Source organism: Myodes glareolus, chromosome 25, assembly GCF_982192425.1.
Source record: "Myodes glareolus chromosome 25, mMyoGla1.1, whole genome shotgun sequence".
Classification (NCBI taxonomy): Eukaryota; Metazoa; Chordata; class Mammalia; order Rodentia; family Cricetidae; genus Myodes; species Myodes glareolus.
In genome coordinates, this window is record NC_142050.1 from 21,465,627 (window position 1) to 21,488,463 (window position 22,837).

General features: G+C 37.9%; 1 protein-coding gene across 9 annotated transcripts in view; it reads right to left on the reverse strand.

The window, feature by feature from the left end:
- The window catches only part of Cadps2 (calcium dependent secretion activator 2), a 535,973-nt gene that overhangs the window by 385,163 nt on the left and 127,973 nt on the right, over positions 1–22,837 (reverse strand). For all 9 annotated transcript variants that reach the window (XM_085683581.2, XM_048450971.3, XM_048450976.3 and 6 more), the window contains exon 2: positions 14,609–14,722. In XM_085683581.2, the coding sequence (XP_085539707.2) occupies positions 14,609–14,722 (114 nt within the window). The remainder of the gene's footprint in view (positions 1–14,608; positions 14,723–22,837) is intronic.

A 22,837-nucleotide genomic window follows, 5' to 3' on the forward strand; every position in this document is an offset into this window, starting at 1 on the left:
AAAAAAATAATAAAAAGAAAGAAAAAAAGAAAAGAAAAAATAAACCATGAATGGGAAAGGGAAGCTGAAGGTATCCTTTCTCTATGTTATGATCTTGCTCAAATCATCTGTTTTCTTTCTCCTAAAAGATGAGTTAGAGAACCAAGTTCATACCAGGAGCCACCACTTGTGAGTACATTAAACCATGCATGAAGCCAGTTCATATTAAATATCACCAAATGCACACAAAACAACCAGAGCCACAGAGGACTAGGAATAGGGAGCTGGTCTTTTTCTTTTCACATACATGAAGAGAAGCTAAGTATATTTAATGTCTTTCCTCTGAAAGGTCTTCTACATCTCTCTACTTTAACTCCTTCTATACATGCAACACTATTGGATCTGTATATGACTTTGTAAGGAAAAACTAGACTACCTAGGATGCTAATTAAACTCCTCTACTAAATACACAAATTTTAAAACAGAGAATTCAACAGTTATGCTGCAAATTCATACTTTCATAAATAATAATACATATTATAAAGTTGGTGAAAGAAAAAAATCATAAAAATAGAAAAATCACTGACTACTTCCTCAAAATCTTGCACACACTGATGGTCATTAGAGAAAGAAAACTGACCTCTCTACAAATATGTTATAATTGAGAAATAAAAGAAGGGCTAGAACTTGATCAAATCAGGGGTGTTCCTGAACAGAAAGCTAGAATTATTCAATATTTGTTTGCCAGATATTATGATTGACTTAAACACTCTGTGGGTGCCCTGTTAATTTGGAGCAATAAGTTGTTTTCAATTGCTGGTAAATAGACACTCAAATATTGGCTGTGAAGAAGTAAACCAAGTTTGAATATGATAGTAGGGTATCAATCAAACCTATGAGTCACTTTAAAAATTAAAAGACAAATGTATGTGATAATGAAAATATAGGATTGGTCAATTTCTGACATTTGCTCGAGAGGACATTACAAATGCCAGGTTGATTTCCTTCTTTTGTAATTTTTTTTCCAGTGACTTTGGAATGTACTTAATTAACCCTTTAGACATTGTTGAGATTATAGTGTGACCGCTGAGCTTTGGGGGTTTCTATGTTTGAAAGACAAATTTAATGCCCAGCCCAGATAATCTTCTACTATGTATATAATTATATGTACATCTGATAGTGTTGTCATGGCAAAGGTGTTAAACTAGTGACACAAACAGATACAAAATTAAATACATACAAAATACACCATAATGTAGGTATATAAATGTAATAAATGTACATTCTTAAATATATCATAACAGTAAAGATTCAAACACTGTAAAAGTACGAACAATGACTTCTTAGAGGTATATGCCCAGGGCTTTAAGGATCTTCATCTGTAAACAACAACAACAACAACAAAAAAAACCCAATAACATACCATCTACAGTGTTCCAGCAAGGCAACCAGCTACTGACTGAAAACTCACAAGATTACCACCACATACCAAGATACCTGGGCGAGAATCAAATCGAATTCAAGGTAGCTGCTTCAAGCACTATTGGGTTTACTGATGAGAAGCAGACATTTTCAGTACATCAAAATGGCAAAAGATCAGCACTTTCACAGAGTTATATGAAACATAGTGTGAGGCTTAATCCAATTTAATTTTCACAACTTCATAAAAAAAATCACATATTAGGGCAAGATAACTCTGCAGTTAAGAGCACTTGCTGCTCATCTAGGGTATCCGAGTTCAGTTCCCAGGACAAATAATAGGTGCCTGGAAATTGCATGTAACTCTAGCTCCAGAGGATCTAATACCTTAATTTGGCCACCTCAGCATTCATGTGCTGTGGAAAACACATGTGGAAAACACACATGGGAAAATACATGTACATTTAAATAAAATAAGTAGATAAACCTGAAAAATTTATACATTTGTGCAACATACAATAAAAACTTTAGAAAGGGAAATGGGCTCAGTCGGTACACACCCCAGACGGGCAGAGAGGATCACAACAATTTTAATGAGCAATTACATGCACGGCTGTCAGTTCCATTAGACTACATCATTTTCTTATTCATCTTTATAATTCCAGGACACAAGGCAGTATTTGACTAGTTCTTAGATAAGTACTCATTTGCAGGCAAATGGACGCAACTAGAAAAAAAAAATTCCTGAATGAGATAACCCAGACCCAGAAAGACAAATATGATATTCATTCACTTATAAGTGAATATTAGCTGTGAGGTAAAGGTTAAACTACAATCCACAGACCCAGGAGAGGCTAGGTAATGAGGAGGGATCTAGAGAGTAATGCACAAATCTTGTTTGGAAGGGGAGGGAAATAGGATAAATTTTGCAGGTGGACTGGGGTCAGGTGAAGACTAGAACTGGTAGGATTAGGTGGTAGGGGTAGAGGAAGAGAATACAAGAAGAAACAGCTGGAACTGGGGAGCACTGGGGTAGGCGTGTAGTGGAAACTTCCTGGAATCTGTGAGGGTGACCCTAGACAGGACTCCTAGTAATAGAGGATGAAGTCTGAACTGGACATCCTTTGTAGTCAGGCAAATCTTCCAGTGGTGGGACTGGGTTACCTGTTAGAGTGCCCTGAGGAGACTTCTAAATAAACTAGGCTGATGCTAAGGCAGAGGCTCTCTGAAAACAGCAACATGAATGGGGAAAAGTCCATTAGGCCTCAGTCTATATAAATAATTACAGGAAAAATCCAAAATTACATTCTTTAATCCAAATAAAGTTCAAAGTAGAGGGATTGTGTCCTTAAAATGTTTTATGCTGTGTCATATCAAAACAGGACCTTTGGTCAATATTTTGATGGTAATCTATATAAAAAGATAAACTCTGTAGTGAAATCAATTATGTTATAAGAGACAGATGATCAGTGACTATCTTAAATATTCAGTGTTGAAGATTTTATTTTATCCTTTTCATGAGAACTCTGTCTTTAGTTTAAGGAAGAGGGAATAGAAAAGATTTAAAAATAGTAAGGAGAGATCACGTCCTCTTTTGATTGCTAATTGGGGCACACATGATTTCTTTCAGACTAAATAAATGATATATGTCAACAGAAGATGTGTCTTGAAAGAAAGAGTAAAGCAATTTCCTCATTTTACAACAACAGTGAAAAAAATCTGACCTATGAAACTAAAGAACAAAGATGTCTTTTAAAACAGATCTCTAATGATTTAAGGCACCACTGAATAAATGCCATAGAAGATGAACACTAGAAATCATTGAATAGGCCCAGGAGTAACAGCTGAGCAAGTACAAAACATCATGACATTTTGGGGATCAAGAAAATGGGATTATTTGCTATTGGAACTCAATACTTGGAAATTCTACCTCTAAATTTAGGCAGAAGAAAACTACTCCCCTAAGACAATGTTAGATGTGGAAGACAACTAAGCTCCGAAGTTAAAACACAAAACACAACTTGTGAAGGAAAAATACAAAGTTATAGAGCATTTTCCAGAAAAATGAAGGAGTACCCTGAATCAATGAAACCTGTGTCCAAATAGGCTCCCTCGAAAAATTTACAGCAGCTTAGAAGAGATCTACAGCATAGAGATCCTCCGAACAATGGTGTGAAGTTTCTATTCAAGAGGGATTATGGCTTTGCTGGTACCGAGTTGAGTTAAGGATTAAGACAATCTGAGAACCCAGTGGTTACAAACTCTCTTGAAAGGATTATACATTTAAGTGGGAAAAAAATCTTCACTTTGTTGCAATGCCAATGCATGAAAAGTATGATATTACAAAACAATCAGCAAACATTAAATGTACCAATGTGTTGAACATGGGAATTAGGGAAGTATGTACCTCTGCTCCTCACTGCTACTTGGCTTAAATGTCTATCCTAGAGAGTAAATGAAGGGTTGAGCAGCCTACTTCTCTCTTACAAAAATAAGCCAAGAAAGAGATGAATTAGATAAAGACTTACCCTTTCTGTCTGTCGCAAATCTGCTAGATGAACATGGAATACTCATAAGCTCAGTTTTTCTAAAATTGCTTGGAGAACAATTGTGAAAATATTGGTTTTCTCAATTATTCTCAAATATTATTCTTTAAACGCACACTAGTTGGTCTCTATATAATAAAAGCCGGTGTCATAGAGAATGCAAGTGACTGGACATAGCCCACTGAGAGGTAACATTGACCCAGATGCTCTGAACAACAATAGAAATCTCAGACAGAAAAACATTCTCCGCATTCTTACAGAATGCTTAATTTCAAATGTCACTCTTAGCCTATACAAAAAGATGTGAACTCAAATAGTTAATATCAAAAATAACAAATACAAAGTGATTTGCAGAGCTCAGTGCAAATCTGAAACCTCACTTCTTATTACTGGCTGTGGATTTCATCTATTAGTGTGCTGACCTTTCTTCTATCCCGTCCTGCCAGAGCTGCCAATCTTCATTTACTTAGCGATTATCAGTTCTCTACGAATGCCTCTTCCATCGCATGATTTCAAAGTTCAAAAAGATTTTGACAGGTCGAACACTTTCTAGAATATGCAAAGCAAACCTTTCTATGTCAATAAAACAACAGAATTCCCATTAAAACATTTAAATGTTATCTTACAGCGACTAGTGCCCCTCTGGCTTTGCATATGAAGACTATGAAATAAAAGCTATATAGTCTGCAAAAGGTAAGGAAATCACATAAGCAAAACAAAACAAAAAAGTCTTTAAGAGCACCTACTTTTCTTGCACTACAGTGCTAAGGGTGACAGCGATGGAGAAGAGCTGGGTCGTACATTTGTTTCCTTAGAAAAAGCATCAGCGGCTAAAGTCAAGTCCTTTGCTATCTGAATTAGGAGTGTGTATATGGAAGCAACCATCCTGGCTTGGACATCCACTCTGGAGGTAGAGAATTGAGCCACAGTACTATTTTGTTCTTCGTTTTTTAGAGACACAAGGTCATTCAACAAAAAAATGGATAAATGCACAGAAGTCGTATTTAGTGTCTAGAGTCCTAGACAACTGGAGGGAGCTTTTGAGATCATCTTTCTTCTGCCCTAGGTAGAGCAACAAGTCCGTGGCAATGACATGAGCTACATCAGTGCTCATACGGCTTGTAGCATGAGGGCCGGCATATGTAACATGAGGGCCAGCTTGTTGGGATATCTGTTCCCGTCCAGTACCCCACAGCTGGCAAGTCCCAGAGAAAATCAATCACACAGAGATCTCTATAAGTTATAAAGCTGATTGGCCCATTAGGTCAAGCTACTTATTAGCTCTTATAACTTACGTTACCCCATTATCCTTATCTACATTAGCCACACGGCTCAGTACCTTTTTCAGCTGGGCAGGTTACATCCTGCCTCTTCGATGGTCTGCGCAGGAGTGGCGGAGGAAATTTCCTCATCTCTAGCCTTCTCCTATTCTCATTGCCCCACCTCTACTTCCTGTCTGTTTGACCCGCCTATACTTCCTGCCGGGCCAATCAGCGTTTTATTAAAATATATGATTGACAGAATACAGATAATTCTCCCGCACCAGACGGCTGCAGAGTGGAACTTGAATCCTACAGAGCTACCAATCCAATGGGGAGGGGGACTGAAATTAAGAGGACTAAAGGAGGATAGGAAAAGAGCTACTGTCATCATCGACTCATGGACAAGAAAATAGAGTCCAAAGGAAACCAAATGGAGTGTAGTACCAACTTGAGATGTGAACAGGGTTTTCATTCTTACTGGACTAAGAAAGAGTAATATTAGAGGCAAAAAGGCCTCATCAAACAAGGATGCAAAATGCAAACAGTAACAAGAAACTTTTGGCTTTGGCTTTAAACTATTAATAGTCTAACAAGGGTATAATAGTCTGATAAGTATAAAAAAGTTTATAAATCAGTGTTTAAATTAGCAACATTGAAGTGGAGAAAAAGACAAAGTATTTAAAAAAAATATGAACAGCTGGGGAGAAGTGAAACTTAACTAGTAGTAAAAAAATGTAAGTAAAATGAGTAGTTGTCATTTTTTAACAATACCAAAAAAGGAGGAGCATTGTTATACGTTATTGTGATAGAACAAATTGCCACTGCTTTTCTCAAGGAAATTTGCAGTCTGCATTAAAAGCTTAAACAAGAATCTTTACCCGTATCACTTATCCCATTTGTTGTGATTTACCAAAGATGGCAAATTTAGGAATATATGCAATCCTTTCAGACTTTTTGAAGCATGTTTTAAAAGTAGGATTTGAAGTAGGATTACATCACTTTTCTTTTTTCCTCCCCCTCCAGCCCCTCCCAGCTTCCACATCCTTCCAACTTCTCTTATGTTCTCATGATTCTCAAGTTGATAATTTATATATATATATATGTATATATGTGTGTGTGTTTATAATAATGTATATAAATACAATTTATTGGGTTCTTTTTTTGGTGTTGTAGTATGGGATGACCAATAAGGGGGCTTATTTCCCAATTAGCTTTTTGGGAAAAGCTAATTTTTGACCACTACCAGGAGTCATTAGACACCTGTGGCTGTCTTACAGCAAATAGAGACTACTGTAGAAAGCCCCAACTGGACACAACGTACAGATCAACTGATTGTGGGAAGTCCAGATCCAACAGATACATTTATATTGCAGTTCCTGCATATATGAAGCAAGGAACAATCCAGAAGAAACAAAGATTTTAAGAATCAGAACACCAGGAAGTCTGATATCAAACAATTTTTCCTAGAAGTAGTAACATAAACAAGAGAAGAACAATGGACATGCTCACAGGAAGAGGGCCAATTTTGCAGGGTCTTGCCCCTAGAGAAAGATCTTTGAAGGTCTTTCAAAATTTTTAAGTAAAAATGCACGCAACATAAATACTTAACAATTAGGATATGAAGTGATATTTATATTTAGTCACTTAATGGATTATTGTCCCGTAATTTAAAATTATGTACATAAAATATTTGCTATTAAAGGATGCTCTTATTGTAGTATATAAAAACTTGTAATGATTCCATTTCATACATATGTAAAAGAAGCAAGAAATTGTTGTTAGTTCCTGTTGGAATTGCACATAAAATATCAATATTTTTCTTCCTTTTATTAATTGATGATTTTGTTTTAGGTAATTTTACTATTACAGAAAATTTGATTTTACTAAATATTTCTTTATTTATAAAAAATGTTTATTATGCTATGTTTAATCGTAGCTTCAGTTATCGTTGCTATGATTAAACACCATGACCAAATAAACTTGGAGAAGAAAGGGTTTGTTTGGCTTATATTTCCATATCACTGTTCATCATCAAAGGAAGTCAGGACAGGAACCCAAACAGGACAGAAACCTCCACAGGTGCTGATGCTGAGGCCACAAATGGGGTGTTGTTTGCTGGCTTGCTCCTCATGACTGGTTCAACCTTCTTTCTTATAGACCCAGGACCACCAGCCCAGATGTGACACCACCCATAAGCCCTCCCCTACTAATCACTAATTAAGAAAATACCTTACAGCTAAATCTTATGGATGCATTTTATCAACTGATTTCCCTCTTTTCAGATAACTCTACCATGTGTTAAGTGGACATAAAACTAGCCAGAGCGATTATCTCACAAACATATTCTTTTTGTTTGTTTGTTTGTTTTGTTTTTTGAGACAGGGTTTCACTGTAGCTATCAAGCCTATCCTGGAACTAGCTTTTGTAGAACAGGCTGGCCTCAAACTCACAGGGATCTACCTGCCTCTGCCTCCCGAGTGCTGGGATTAAAGGCATGCACCACTACCGCCCGGCTTAATAATTCTTTTTAAAGCTGTCATTAAAGACACATCTAAGCAGAAATTTTCTGAGTTTCAAATTTTGACTGCATGGTGCATATAAAATAATGAGTAAAAATTAGAGCTAAACTGTTGAGGTGTGAATGTTTATTTATGAGTTTCATATTAACAAGACCTTGAAATTATTTTTAATTTGTTGCTGAGTTTTCCTTTTTCTCCCTATACAAACAGGAAAACTGAATGGCTAGTAGTCATGGTCACAATGGTAGTGAATATGTTCAGTACTCTGTACTGGTTACCTTTTGTTGATTAAACTTTTGGAAGGAAGAGTTCATTGTAGCACCCATAACGATGATGTTTTCTTCTAAAACTGCAGATATTAAAGGGAAATATTTGCAGAGTAAATATCTGCACACACAACAAACACAACAGACACATAACTGTCTGCTGTGTAGACTAACAATATGAAAAAGGCTATTTTATTCAATGAAATGGAATTTCTGAAGATGACAGAGGAAATCTTCTCCATGTCAGTTTTGACCTTTACTCTAGTTTTACTTTGTTGACCACATAGAACACAAGCACAATCTGTTGCCAAACTAAGCATCTCCAGTTTTAACACGTGAACAACAGAAGATACATTTAATAGCCCAAAACCTTGGTTTTGTCCATGTCTTCTGATTTATTATGCTTTGAAGAAAATACAGTTCTCTGAAGACAAAGGCTGCAGTCTCTACCTCACTACAGTTAATTTTATCAGCACAACTTAAGCACACCGTTCACTAAGCTTTACTTCCTTCATATTGTGCATATTAAACTCAACTTATGTTAGTGCCACTGCCAGTGGCCCCCAGTCTTCCCCAGCTATACAACTGTCACCCACATTTAGAAGGACTAGTTTGGTCCTATGCTGGTTCCTTCCCTGTCTGGCTAGAGTTGGTGAGCTCCCGTTAGCTCATGTAAACTGTTTCAGTGTTTGACTCCATCATGGCCTTGACCTCTTTGCTCATACTCTCAGTCCTCCCATTCTTCAACTGGACTTTGGAAGCTCAGCCCAGTGCTTCTCTGTGAGTCTCTGTCTCTGCTTCCATCAGCTGCTTGATGAAGGGTCTATGGTGACATTTAAGATATTCATTAATCTGACAACAGGGTACCAGTTCAAACTCCCTCTCCACTATTGCTTCGGGTTTTAGCTGGGCTCATTCTTGTGGATTCCTGAGAATTTCTATAGTGCCAGGTTTCTTGCTAGCCCCATAATGGCTCCCTCAATCAAAATATCTCTTTCCTTGCTCTCCGTCTCTGTCTTTCCCCATCTCAACTATCCCATTTCCTCAAATTCTCCTCCCCCACTCCCTTTTTTCCTCTCTTCCTCCCTTTCTACCCTCCCTTCTCCCCCACCACCATGCTCCCATTTTCGTCAGGAGATCTTGTCTGTTTCCCTGTCCCAGGGGAATCTATATATGTTTCTCTTAAGGTTCACCTTGTTACTTAGCTTCTCTAGGGTCATGGACTGTAGGCTCACTATCCGCTGCTTTACAGCTAGTATTCACTTATAAGTTAAGTATCATGTTCATCTTTCTGGGCCTGGGTTACCTCATTCAGGATGTTTTTTCTAGTTCCATCCATCTGCATGCAAATTTCAAGATGTTGGGTATTTATTTTTACTGCTGAGTAGTACTCCATTATGTAAATATGCCACATTTTCTTCATCCATTCTTCAGTTGAGGGGCATCTAGGTTGTTTCTAGGTTCTGGATACCACAAATCATGCTGCCATCAACACAGTTAAACAAATATCCTTGCAGTATGATTGAGCGTCCTTTGGATATATGCCCAAGAGTGGTATTGCTAGGTCCAGGGGTAGGTTGATTCCCAATTTTCTGGGAAACCACTACTCTGATTTCCAGAGTAGTTGTACAAGTTTCCATTTCCACCAGCAAAGGAGGAGTGCTCCCCTTATTCCACAATTTCTCCAACATAAGCTATCATTAGTGTTTTTGATCTTAGCCATTCTGACTGGTGTCTCAGAGTTTTGATTTATCCCTACTGCTTGCACTGGCTTTTTGGAATCCATTCTCTTTATATGGATAGCTTGCTCAGCTTAAATATAGTAGGAAGGGCCTTGGTCCTTCCTCAAAGCAATGTGCCTTACCCTCTCTAAGGAGTGGAGGGTGAGAGGAATAGAGGAAGGAATGGGAGGAGGGGAGGGAGTGCGAACTGGTATTGGTTTGCAAAACAAAAAAAAATGTGTAACATGTGGGGCCGGCTTGTTGGGGTTTCTGTCTGGCCCAGTACCCCAATAAGTCAGCAAGTCCCAAGGAAAATCACGCACAAGACTCCATAAGATTATAAACTGATTGGCCCATTAGGTCAGGCTTCTTGTTAACTCTTATAACTTATATTAACCCATTATTCTTATCTATGTTAGCCATAATGGCTCCGTACCTTTCTCAGCTGGGCAAGTTACATGCTGCCTCTTTGGTGGTCTGCGCAGGAGTGGCTGAGGGCTTCCTGTGTCCCAGAATACTCCCAGTCTCTTTGCTCCATCCCTACGTCCTGTCTGGCTTTCCCACCTATACTGCCTGCCTGACCAATCAGCATTTTATTAAAATATGATTGACAGAATACAGACAATTCTCCCGCACCAAAAATGCAGTTTGTTTCCTTTTTTAAAAAAAATAAAATAAAAATGTGTCCTTTATTAATGTCTAGAATCCATTAATGAGTGAGAACATACCATATTCATCTTTTGGGGTCTGGGTTACCTCACTCAGGATAGTGTTTTCTATTTCCATCCCTTTCCATGCAAAATTCAAGGTGTCATTGTTTTTTACCGCTGAGTAGTACTCTAATGCATATATATTCCACACTTTCTTTAACAATTTTTCCATTAAGGGGCATCTAGGTTTTTTCCAGGTTCTGACTATTACAAATAATGCTGCTATGAACATAGTTGAACAAATGCTTTTGTAGTATGATAGGGTATCTCTTGGGTATATTCCCAAGAGTGGTATTGCTGGACACTGGGGTCGGTTGATCCCGAATTTCCTGAGAAACTGCCACACTGATTTCCAAAGTGGTTGCACAAGTTTGCATTCCCACCAGCAATGGATGAGTGTTCCCCTTACTCCACATCCTCTCAGCAAAGGCTATCATTGGTGTTTTTGATTTAAGAAAGGACATTGAGCCTATAATTCGTGATCCTAGAGAAGCTAAATAGAAAGGTAAATCCAAAAACAAAAAAAACCATGCAGTTATCCTCCTGGATATTGGGAGTAGACAAGATTGCTAGTCAAAAATTGAAAGCCTTGGGGGTGGAGGATGGGGGTAAGGGGAGATGGGTAGAGAGAAGTGAGAAGAGGAGGATAGGGAGAGCTTGGGGGAATGGGATGGTTGGGATGGAGGAAGAGTGGATATGGGAGCAGGGGAGTATAGATCTTAATTAAGGCGGCCATTTTAGGGTTGGCAAGAGACTGGTCTCTAGAGGGGTTCCCGGGTGTTCAAGGAGATGTTCCCAATTTGTTTTTTGAGCAGCTGAGGAGAGGGCACCTGAACTGGCCCTATCCCATAGCCACACTGACCAATATCTTGCATATCACCATAGAACCCTCATCTGGCGATGGATGGAGATAGAAACAGAGACCCACATTGGTGCACTGGACTGAGCTCCCAAGGTCCAAATGAGGAGCAGAAGGAGAGAGAACATGAGCAAGGAAGTCAGGACAGTGAGGGGTGCGCCCACCCACTGTGATGGTGGGGCTGATCTAATGGGAGCTCACCAAGGCCAGCTGGACTGGGAGTGATGGAGCATGTGATCAAACCGGACTCTCTAAACATGGCTGACATGGAGGGCTGACTGAGAAGCCAAGGACAATGGCAGTGAGTTTTGATTCTACTGCATGTACTGGCTTTGTGGGAGCCTAGTCTGTTTGGATGCTCACCTTCCTAGACCTGGATGGAGAGGGGAGGACCTTGGACTTCCCAAGGGGCAGGGAACCCTGACTGCTCTTTGGACTGGAGAGGGAGAGGGCGGGGGAATGGAGGGAGGAGGAGGGAACTGGGAGAAGGGGAGGAGGTGAAAATTTTTAATAATAATAGTAACAAACCTGAAAAAAAGAAAAAAAAGGAAAAAAGTGAAAAGAAAAGCAAAACAGCTTATGCTAAATGGACATAATAATAAATTGCTCCCTAAGTTCTTATTTTATACCCAATGATTAGAGCATTCCTCATTTCCCATCAGAGAAGTTCCATTTTGTAGGAGATGGTGATTAATAGAGAGATCCACAACTAAATGTGAAATATAGATCATGACTCCTGACCCTGAAGCTCAGAATGAGAGGTGAAAGATGCTAAAATCCAGAGAGAGTGGATGTTTGTCAAAAACAGTTTACCAGATATGATAATGTTGTTGCACACATGAGTTCACAGTGACTGTGACTACATGCACAGCGCCTGTAAAAGAACAAACTAATCAAATCCCTGTATGGGTTGGGTAGGGGCTCACGAAAGCCCACCTAGTTACTGAAAATGGATGGCTACTTGGGGGAGGGAGAATCTATTTTCTTCTGAGGGACTAACCATATTCCAGTTGATAGACAGGCCTATAGCCATGCAAATACAGGTAGCGTTAAGTAGATTCAGTGAATTTCTTTGAAAAAGAGCGCATAAAGTTGAGAGGGAAGTGTTGAAAAGGATAGGAGAGAAATTGGAGGGAAATGGATAAGCAGTAGATTGATAAATATGCATTAAGTGCATGTATAGAATTCTCAAGCAATGAAAAAAGTCTTTTAAAAGAAAACCATTATTATCAGTTTATAACAGAAAAGTCTTCCCATAGCTCCAACTTCACACCAGTCTTTGGTGCTATCAATTCTGCATCATGGTCTTTTGAACAGAGATATTTCACTATTGCTTTAATTTACAAATCTCTGTCAATAATTTATATCCTTTATACTTCTCTAATCCATAAGAGTAGTGTCAAATTTTTGGTGAACTTTTTTTTAAGATATATGTATTTTTATATTATGGGTAAGAGCTTTCCTCAAAGTACATTTGTGCATTGCCTGTGTGCCTGGTGTCAGTAGGGGCTAAAAGAGGGCACTGGGTGCTTTGGAACAGGAGTTAAAGATGATTGTTGGCCACCATATGGGTGCTGGAAATTGAACCTGGGTCCTCTGGAGGAGCCAGAACTCATAACTGCAAAGCACCTCTTCTAGCCCCTCATTTAGATTTTTAAAAATTTATTCTCTTGTATTTATATTATTCTCTCCTTTTTTCTTTTTGTTAAGTTAATTTTTTTTCATTTTACATATCAATCCCTGTTCCATCTCCCTCTCCTTCTCCCACCCATCCCACTTCCATTCACTCTTCAGAGGGGATAAGGACTCCTTTGGCATTTTCTAGGAGCTTTATAGTGTTGTATTTAAATCTATGATTCAATTATTTTACTTGGAAAAGGTGTTAATTCCAAGTACAGATCAGTGTTTTGTGGCCCCATCACATATTTTGAATTGAAATGATTTATCTTTTTTCCATTCTATTGGGGCTGCTCTTTGAGCAAAAATTATTTTACTGTAGTAGTGTATTTCCAGGTGCCCTATTATGTTTCCTTAATCCATTTGTGTTTTACAAATATCCACAGTCTTGACCATTGCAGATTTTACAATAAATTTTCAAGTGATTTAGAAAAAGAAAATACTTATTTTATAATAACTTTAGATTTATACAGAAGTTATAAAGATACTTTAAAAAACCTCACCCATCCAAGAACATCAATTAATCCTTTTCTCTTAGTGTGCCATGCTATGTTTGTCAAAACTCAACTGAGCTCACTGATTTATTTTTTTAAAAAATTGACACCTTTGTAGACAGCTCTCCTTTGAATCCATGTTTATTTTGTTTCACTATGTACTATTGTATGCATGTATGTACATGTATGCTCATCTTCTAAGATTCAGGGAAAGAGTTTATCATGTAAGATTCTGACTTTCCAGGTAAGGTATATTAAGATAGTCTAGGTTGAGATCAAGTTAGACAATGTATCCACTATAGCTCCCAGATCTGTGTCATGAATACTTGTTAAGCAAGTCTTCGGTAACTGCCAGATGTTCCTTCAATTCAATATATACTTGTGCAGTGGAATACAAAATAGCATATCATTCATGAATCACCAATATTTTGTTTTGCACATGACAGTACTCCCTGCCTCAGGGAAGTTAAGAATATTATGCCTCCAAGCTTTCCATTTTGCTCCAGCTTATTTATGTTGTATGTCATGTTTCTTCAGATAAAATGTCTAAAACATTTGCACAATGAAAGAAACCCAATCCAAATGACTCTGAGATGCTTAGGACATAAGTGAACTATCCAATTTAACATCTATTGGCAATTCACTGAAACAAACTCATGATCATATGAGAAAGCTATTCACAGGAAACACACAGAGAGTTCCCATTTGAGTCGCGAGCTGAAATCAGAAGTAACAGCAAGATGGACTAGCTGGTATTATTCATTCAATTAGAAAAGAAAATGCATTCTCTTGAAATTAATTAGTGACCTTAATCATTATAATGCTTAGAGAACAAACTGGCATAAGATAGTAATTTACTATTGAAATCCTGATTAAGAAGGATCATTTATGAGTGTGAACAGGAAGATAGCTAAACCCAGCTGTATCAGTCACTGCCAGAAGATGATTCTAAACAGTTTTCTTCACAAACAATGCAATTTCCAATTTTATTTATCTCCCAAAACCAGGCTGTGGAATTAGAGTTTTTCAATTGCAAAGTAGAAGTGACAATCCTTTGGAGAAAGTCAAAAGCTCAAAGATTCTTTGCCATACCAGTGACAGCCTTTAAATGGTCCCAGAAAGTGTCACAGTTCCTGAAACAGCTCTGCAAACTCACCTCATAGTAACTTCGGACTGCATTGCAAAAGGCTTCATCGGCTACTATCTGAGTCTCCCCATTGAGGAAGGCCTGGAACCGTTCCTTCAGTAGCTGCAACTGTTGTTTGTTGAGCTACAAGAAAAATAAATAAGTAGATAAATAAATACATAAATAAATAAGCTGTACATCAGCCAATCTGTGCAACAGAACAGTCATTAAAAGTTACATTTGCTGTAGGCAGGTGAGTTAGACATAGATTTGGCTTCAGAGTAAAGGAAAAAAAAACCTGAAAAATCTTACTCTATGTACTTATGAACATTTTCCCCAAGTGACTTCCCTACACTTCTCAGAATCCAGATGTGGACCTGGGCTACAAATGTCTACCCTAGACAGAGTTTCCCGTGTTAACTTCCAGGCCCTTTGCAGAGACAGGAAAATCTAAAATTTTGCTGAGAGACTGATGTACAAAATTGTGCTGAATAAATAAAGCCACGAGGGTAAGAACTCTTAGAGACAAGTAGACACCTTTTGGGGAAAGAGGCAAATAAGCAGGAATATTACAGAAGACAAGAGCAAAAGGAACCCGGGACAGAATCTTCTGGAAGGAATGAGTGCTGGCTTCAAAACGTTCAAATTCCAGGAACAAACATGCTTTAAATGCCTGAACTGAAATAAATGGAGACATGAGCAGATGACAGATCTGGAAGATGAGCGACCCACAGATAAACCGGGAACACCCACTCAAGCCCTCCTGGGGAGAGATGAGAGGCTGAGGGGGAACACAAATTTACAACCCAACTTCATCAGCACTGTAATGCGGCTGCCGTCACTACCAGCTGTCATAACAAGGCAGGCTGGCTCAGACACAGGCTGTGACTCACCAACCATGTCCTCTAGTCAACTACAAGCAGCATCAGTCTCTTCAGTTTTAAGCTGCGCTGCAAAATAAAGACCAGGTGTCTCTTGTTAAAAAATTATAAATAATTCCATGATAGCAGGAACAGAGATTTAAACCCAGTGTTTAAATCAGGCCTAACCCTGAAAACACTGTCTCGGGGTTCTGTGCTCATCCATGCCATGAACCTCATCTTTATAACACACACACACACACACACACACACACACACACACACACACACACACACTCCCTTAAGACAGGCAATAGGTCTAGACGTAGAGAAAGGCTGTGTTCATGCTCAACTAGACCAAGGCAGTTCTGGAAATAGTGTTCACTGGAACACATAACAAATAGCAGAGGAGTGATGTTTCTGTCTCATCCCATCATGATGAGACTTCACTGAAGAACCTAGTCCGGTTGTGGAGTCTATAGAGGCGGAACCATGCTGGGGGGAAATGATTAAAGGCTTAGAAAGCTAAACAAAACCGGTATGATTTGGCTTCAAAAAGAGAGCTGGTGTGAAATAAGTTTAAATCTGTTCAAAAGGCTTATTAAAATGCCATTCAAATATCAGGGAGACAAGCTCTTTCAAAACGGGGATTTTATTTAGGAGTCTAACAAACAAGGAATGAAATGAAACTGTTGCGGTTGCTCCCAGGCTGATAAAAAAAAGTGTCCTATTGTGGGCCTAGGTGTTAGAAGAGTAAACAAAAGCGTTTGCTCTGAGGACTGAAAGATGAAAACGGTCCATTCCTTCAGTAAGGTTGCATCCTTCATTTTAAAAGGAGTTAACCTGGATGGAGTTCAGCAACAAGAAACATAACCATGTTACAACCTACATCTCTATAGGAAGAAGAAAATAAAAGCAGGCACCTTTTGTACGCATGTGTACAAGCAAGGCAAAGTTAAGTCCACAACTTCAGTCCTCTAAGCATTGCTCACAAAGAGGACTTCACGGAACTGGGACAGCAACTGTTTAGTGTAAGGCAGCTGAGAGGTTTTAGTTCCAGAGCCATGGGAGTCACAGCAAAAAGCTTTACCTCACAAATCCAGCGTCGGGTGGCGTTTGTGATAGAATGGAAAGGTTTATAGGGAAACCGAGGGGACTTTTATGATCATTTGTCCAAGCTCCTTCACTGGATGAAACATCATTCAAAATAAATAACTTGTTTCTCCTCCAACTTTCTTCTATCCAAGGTATTTTGTTATTCATTTTAAAAACTACTCTGAAATATTACCTCTGTGATTTCTAGTTTATCGGTATTTAAGTTTAGTTGTTAGAATTACTTTCCAGTGATTATGACATGGCAAATTCAAAGACATTAATCAAAGAAAGGAGATTGGAACAAGCTATTGTCTCAGACAAAACCAGTATGGTATCAAAAACATGCATAAGCATGTTCCTGCCTATCAGGATCCAACTTCTATAAATAAAAGAATTTTAATTCTGTCACTTGTTTGTTTCTTTTTTCTGTGGTGGATAAGTGGATAAAATACATTCAGTACTGAAAGTGTAAAGTTTAATATAAAGCTCCATAGCTTCAGTTCGAATCCTACTCTACCTGTATAGAAGTTAGATTTTGGATCTTGCTTATTTTTGTGTGTGCTGCTTTTATTTGTAAGTTTTGCATAAAAAGTTTATAAACTTAAAATATGAAAATGAATATATATATATATATATAAGATAGATCACTAGATAGAAACAGATAGATAGATAGATAGATAGATAAAAATACTGCTGTTACATTTAAGAAATAAAACAGCATCAAATATTTGATAAGGAGTCAATAAGTCTCTTAATTAGCAACAAGTATTTACATTTTCATACAGATAAAATGGGAAAGAAAAATGAAATCAATCCTCAAATACAGCACTGATGACTGCTCTCAGAAAGTAGTTCCCTAAAATGTTTTGACCTATACAATATCTATTATCTACTAAGAGACATACCACTTGATTGGCACACAGATAGAAGAAATCAACACAAGAACAATCAGAATTGAGTACGTACATAGTATTGCAAAATACTAGTCAAATGTGATTTACATTTTGCTATGGTGCACTTTTTATTACAGAATAATACCAAAAGTGGCTTAAGAATAACTGGTTATCTCCGCAGAAAAATATAGATTACACTATAACTCACAATGATATGGATTAAATGGATTAAATCATTTAATATATAAAGGTTGAACCATAATGAAACTAGAAGAAAACATGGGAGAATTCCTTTATACATCAGTGTGAGAAAAACCTCTCTAATTATGACTCAAAACCCACAATTCCATTAAATGAAAGGAAACCTTCAGGTCCGTATTTCTCATGAATATAAATGGAAAATCCTCAAGAAAATGTTAGAAAGCTGAATTCAATAGGTATAAAATCGATTACTCAACCAAAACCAAACATGATTCGTCATAGGTGTGTGGTTCAACACTCAAAAATCTATTAGTAGAACTCATCCCATAAACAAGGTAAAATGGAAAAGAAACACATGATCATATCAGTAGCTATAGCGAAAACATTTAGGAAAGTCAAAAGTCATTCATTATTTTTTAAAAAGAAACTTCCATGAACCACAAACGGAGAGTAACTCCCTAAATGTATATGTTAATAAAAACTCCTACAAAACCACACAATAATTGTTACATAGGACAGGAGCAGCTTTCTCCCTGAGGTTATGGCAAAGGCAGGGTGCTCAGCTGACCACTGCTCATCAAGAGAATAATGAAAGACATCCTAGATAAAGCAGTAAGGCAAAAGGCAGAGGAAAAGGAAGAAGAAATAAAACTCTTCCTTCATAGATCATTAAAAATATCTATGAAAAAGCCCCCCCCAAAAAAAAAAAACAATGACAAAATGTCTCTGGCATAATAATCAATTACAATGTGGCAACAATGTGTAGGGTTAATGTACAAATGTTAACTGCTTTTCTATATAACAACAATGAATAAGTTGAAGTTTTAATTAGAGTTACAAGGTAACTTTATTATCTTCTAAGTGCAAAACCTGATCATCAATCTAACAAATGTATAAGACTGTAAAAGACAGCCATGTAGTAAAAAGCACAAAACCAATGAAGAAATCAAAGCAAACAAATTGGAAAGATATTCCCCGTCATGAGTAGGCAGATCAATATTGTTAGGATATCAGTTCTTCCTTACTTGATATGATTGACTAAAACCATCCTCACACAAAATTCTGACATGTCATTTTCTGGAAATCAACAAACCAATTTTACTATCCAGAAAGACAAAAGAACAAAAAGTAGTCATTATGTTACTGACGGAAAAGGATAAAGTTGGAGGGCTGATATTACTCACCTTCAATGTTTATGGCTATGGTAATCAAGAAACTGAAATTAGCAGAAGTGGAGGCAAGCAGATCAATGTAGTAGGAAAGGAAGCCCAGAAAGAGACCTAGAGAACTAGTATCAACTGGTCTTTAACAAAGAAACAAAGTCAACTTACGAAGAACAGACAGTATTTAGAGCAAATGGCACTGGAATAGTTAGACAGTCCCAAGAAAAACATATGGGTCTAGGCAAATACCTTACTTTCATTACAAATACTAACTTAAAAAAGATTACAGTCTAAATGTAAAACTATGAATGCCTTAATCTAGGAAAAATTTTATATGGCCTTGTATTTGGTGATTTTGGATACAAGGGCAAAGACATAAAATGAAAACATAATTGAGACAGTAGCATTAGAATTTATTTAAATTAAAATTTCCTCCTCTCCTCCAAATCCAACCCCCTAGTCTCAGCCCCATCTTGGTATCAGAATGCCAACTACGTTCACCCCTCACCCTCAGTCCACAACCCCAACCCTAAAGGATCAGCAGACCTTCCCTTCCAACCTTCCTCCCTAAACATCCTGCTATCCCAGTCCCAGTTCCAGGAAACATTCAACCTGACAGAGAAGCAAGTAGGCCAATGAAGCAGGTACTCACTCAAGCTTTAGGTCTTTGCTGCCCTACGTTCATCTGTGACCAATCCACAGGAATAGCCCTGGCTCTGCAGTAGACTGTTGTGGCCTCCCCTTCCTTTCTGCCCAATTCCTGGGGAAACACCCTACTTTCTTCCTTCCTGAGGACCTTTTCACCTCTTTTAGCCCATCTCCATTCCTAAATGTCAGCTCCTAATACACAAGAACATGCTTTACCTGGACTCTCTATTGGCCACATCTATCAGAATCCCAGAAGAATTTCCTACCAGACAACACATAGCTACCATGCTGCCCTATGAACAAGAGAGGACAACAGGAATCAAAAAGCAAACGCCCACCCAACAAAGACAAGAGCAGATCTGAGCACTTACAACTGCAGTCTTCCCAATCCCAGATGCCTAGATATTAGTGTAAAATCAGAATCAATAACAGCCAGAACAATACGCCTCCACTAAAGTCCAGAAACCAAGGCAATAGGCCCTGAGTTTTGTGACACAGTTGTAGCGAAAGACAAAGACCTTAAAACAGAATAAATTTTACATGCAAAAATACCCTAGGAGACTATGAAAAGACTAACCGGAAAATTGATAGTAGCAAATCATATCCTAAAAAACTAATATCTAAAGACATGGAAACTTCCTGAAAACTGACATAAACCTAACTAACGAGCCAGAAAGAAAATGAACAAAAGACGCATTGCAGGGCAGTGACCCTCGGACTAAGAAAACATGCCTAGCTCCACATAACTCCAATGAGCTATTTGAAGTGTTTGGAAGCACACAAACTAATACTTCAAAAACAGTCGAAAATTTTGTAATAAATACATGTGTCCCTGGTATCGATAATTGTACTTGGTGATTATCAATACTTAAACACATGTAAAATGAAAGCATTTACTTCATTAAAATTGCTAATAATAAGTGGGAATGATGTAATAAGAGGAGACAAATTTAAGACATACTACACTCAAATAATATAGTATATTAAACGCACAATAAAAATATAAGAATTCTCTGTGTTCTAATATGAAAAAAATTCCGAAAGAAAGCAATTTAGAATGATACATAAGATAGAGTTTGATTGACATGGGAAATGGGCAAAATGAGAATAAGTATGAGAATTTGCCTTTATATGCTGAAAAAAACTAAGGAAGATAATGATTTCTGAACTTGACAGGTAGAAAATAAGAGAGACAGTCTTTTCAACTTACAGTGCTTTATTAATTTGGAGATTTTAAATCACACATTATTATATACTCAAACTTTATACTAATATAGATTTAATATAGGCTATAAGTCTTAGTTTATATTGCCTTGGTATAATACTGTGATCAAAATAGCATGGGGAGGAAAGTGTTTATTTCATATTACAACTCTCAGGACATACTCCATCAATAAGGGAAGTCAGGGCAGGAACTCAAGCAGAGCAGGAACCTGGAGGTAGGAACTGAAGCAAGGACCAAAGGGGAGTGCTGTTTACTGGTTTGCTCTTCATGGCTACTTCATTGTGCTGTCTTGTAGTCAGTGCCTAGGAATACCAGTCCACAGGTTGTCACACAATGAGCTAGTTAGGCCCTTCCACATCAATTAGTAATCAAGAAAATGCTTCACAGGCCAATCTTGTAAGGGCAACCTCAGCTAAGTTTTTTTGTTCCAATGACTCTACCTGTGTCAAATTGACATAAAACTAGACAACACACTATGATACCAGTTTTGCACAACTTTAAACTCAGAACAATTACAATCAATTGCAAATGCTCAAGTCTACACAGCATGAGATATGGACACAAATGAACTGACTTTAAGTTATCCTGTCAGGAGGATAAATTGGATAATGTAGGATTCACCTCTGTATGCTATGAACATTTTTAATTACCATTTGCTAATAAAAGAAGCTGCTCTGGCCTGTAACAGGGTAGAATATAGCCAGATATGTATAGAGAAAGTAGGTAGATCAAGGAGACGCCATGTAGCTGCCAAAAGACATGCCGGAACCTTACCAGTAAGCCATAGCCTTATGCTGGTACACAGATTAATAGAAATGGATTAATTTAAGATATAAGAGTTAATAAGAAGCCTGGGCTAACAGGCCAAGCAGTGTTGTAATTAATAGTTTCTTTGTGACTATTCAGGTCTGAGCAGTGAGGAAATGAAAAATCAGTCTCCACTTAGAAAATGGCACCAGCATGGGGCAACTACATCACATAAAAACTGAGGGAGCATTGGGAGAAATTCTAGACACAAAAGAACAGAGTTTAAGCATGGTTCCTTGGTAGCAGCATTTTCTTCTGGGGGCTCTGTTTGTTGTTAGCAAGCAGGGGCATGGTTCTTTTAAGAAGGCTTCCTGGTTCATACCAGCAGCACTAACAGCTCTGCCTCTTTTGGGAGGTCTGGCTACAGAACACTTAAGTGGAGTTTGTGGGCAGAGTGCTACAAGTTGCTTAGTGGTAATATAGACCTGCTGTGTGCCTGCAGCTGGGGCAATGAGCATGGCTCGCAGAGTTGGCAGTAAGTGTACCTGCTATACTGAAAGACCAAGAGATATTTGATTCTGGGGTCTTTTAAGCTAAGCCAACATAAAGGTATCTTGACTTCAAAATTTGGGACTAATGACATATTGTTTTGAAAAAGAGGTTTTGCTTTTGTTTCCACAGAGAATGGGAACCTGTGGATTTCGTCCATACAAATGTGGTTTGATGGAACAAGACTCCAAGAAAGGTCTCCATGAACATGAAAACTACTTCATCCAACAAATAGCAGGAAACAGTTTGGAGAAAACTATGCCCAAGTTTCAAAAATGATTGTTTGTAGATGTTTGCTTTCATTTAAAGGGGAATATGATATAGAGATGAATACTTTGTACTGGTAAAAATTTTGATCTGTTGACACAAATTTAAGGGTGATTTTGTTACACTGTGTATATGTATTTCTGCTCTTGTTTAAGGTATTGTGTTTGTGTAGCTCATTTAAAACTGCAATGTACAGTTAAGCAATACACACAAATAGAGAGTCATCTGTAAGAAGCAAACTTTAAATTATGTTAGTTAGGTTTTCTAGACATAGATATATATATTTCAGTTTGGTAAGCAATCTTCAACACTCCAAAGATTTACAGAATATGGCATTTAAATGTTTTTAAAATTTAGACTTTTCTTGACAGTGAGACATATCTGCTCTGGCAGCACCAATTACATCAGAGAGGTTGATGGCATCGAAGAAAATTGTTATGGAATTTGTCTTCAATGTGATAAGGCTAGCCATTTGGGCAAGAAACTGCTCTTGCCTGGCCTGTTTGATGGTATGCTGTATGAACTGGACATGCAGGACCCACAGAAATGTGAGTGCTCAATTTGCTTAAGGAAGGTGAGACAGTCCTTCAGGGTTCCTGCTTCACAGAAGA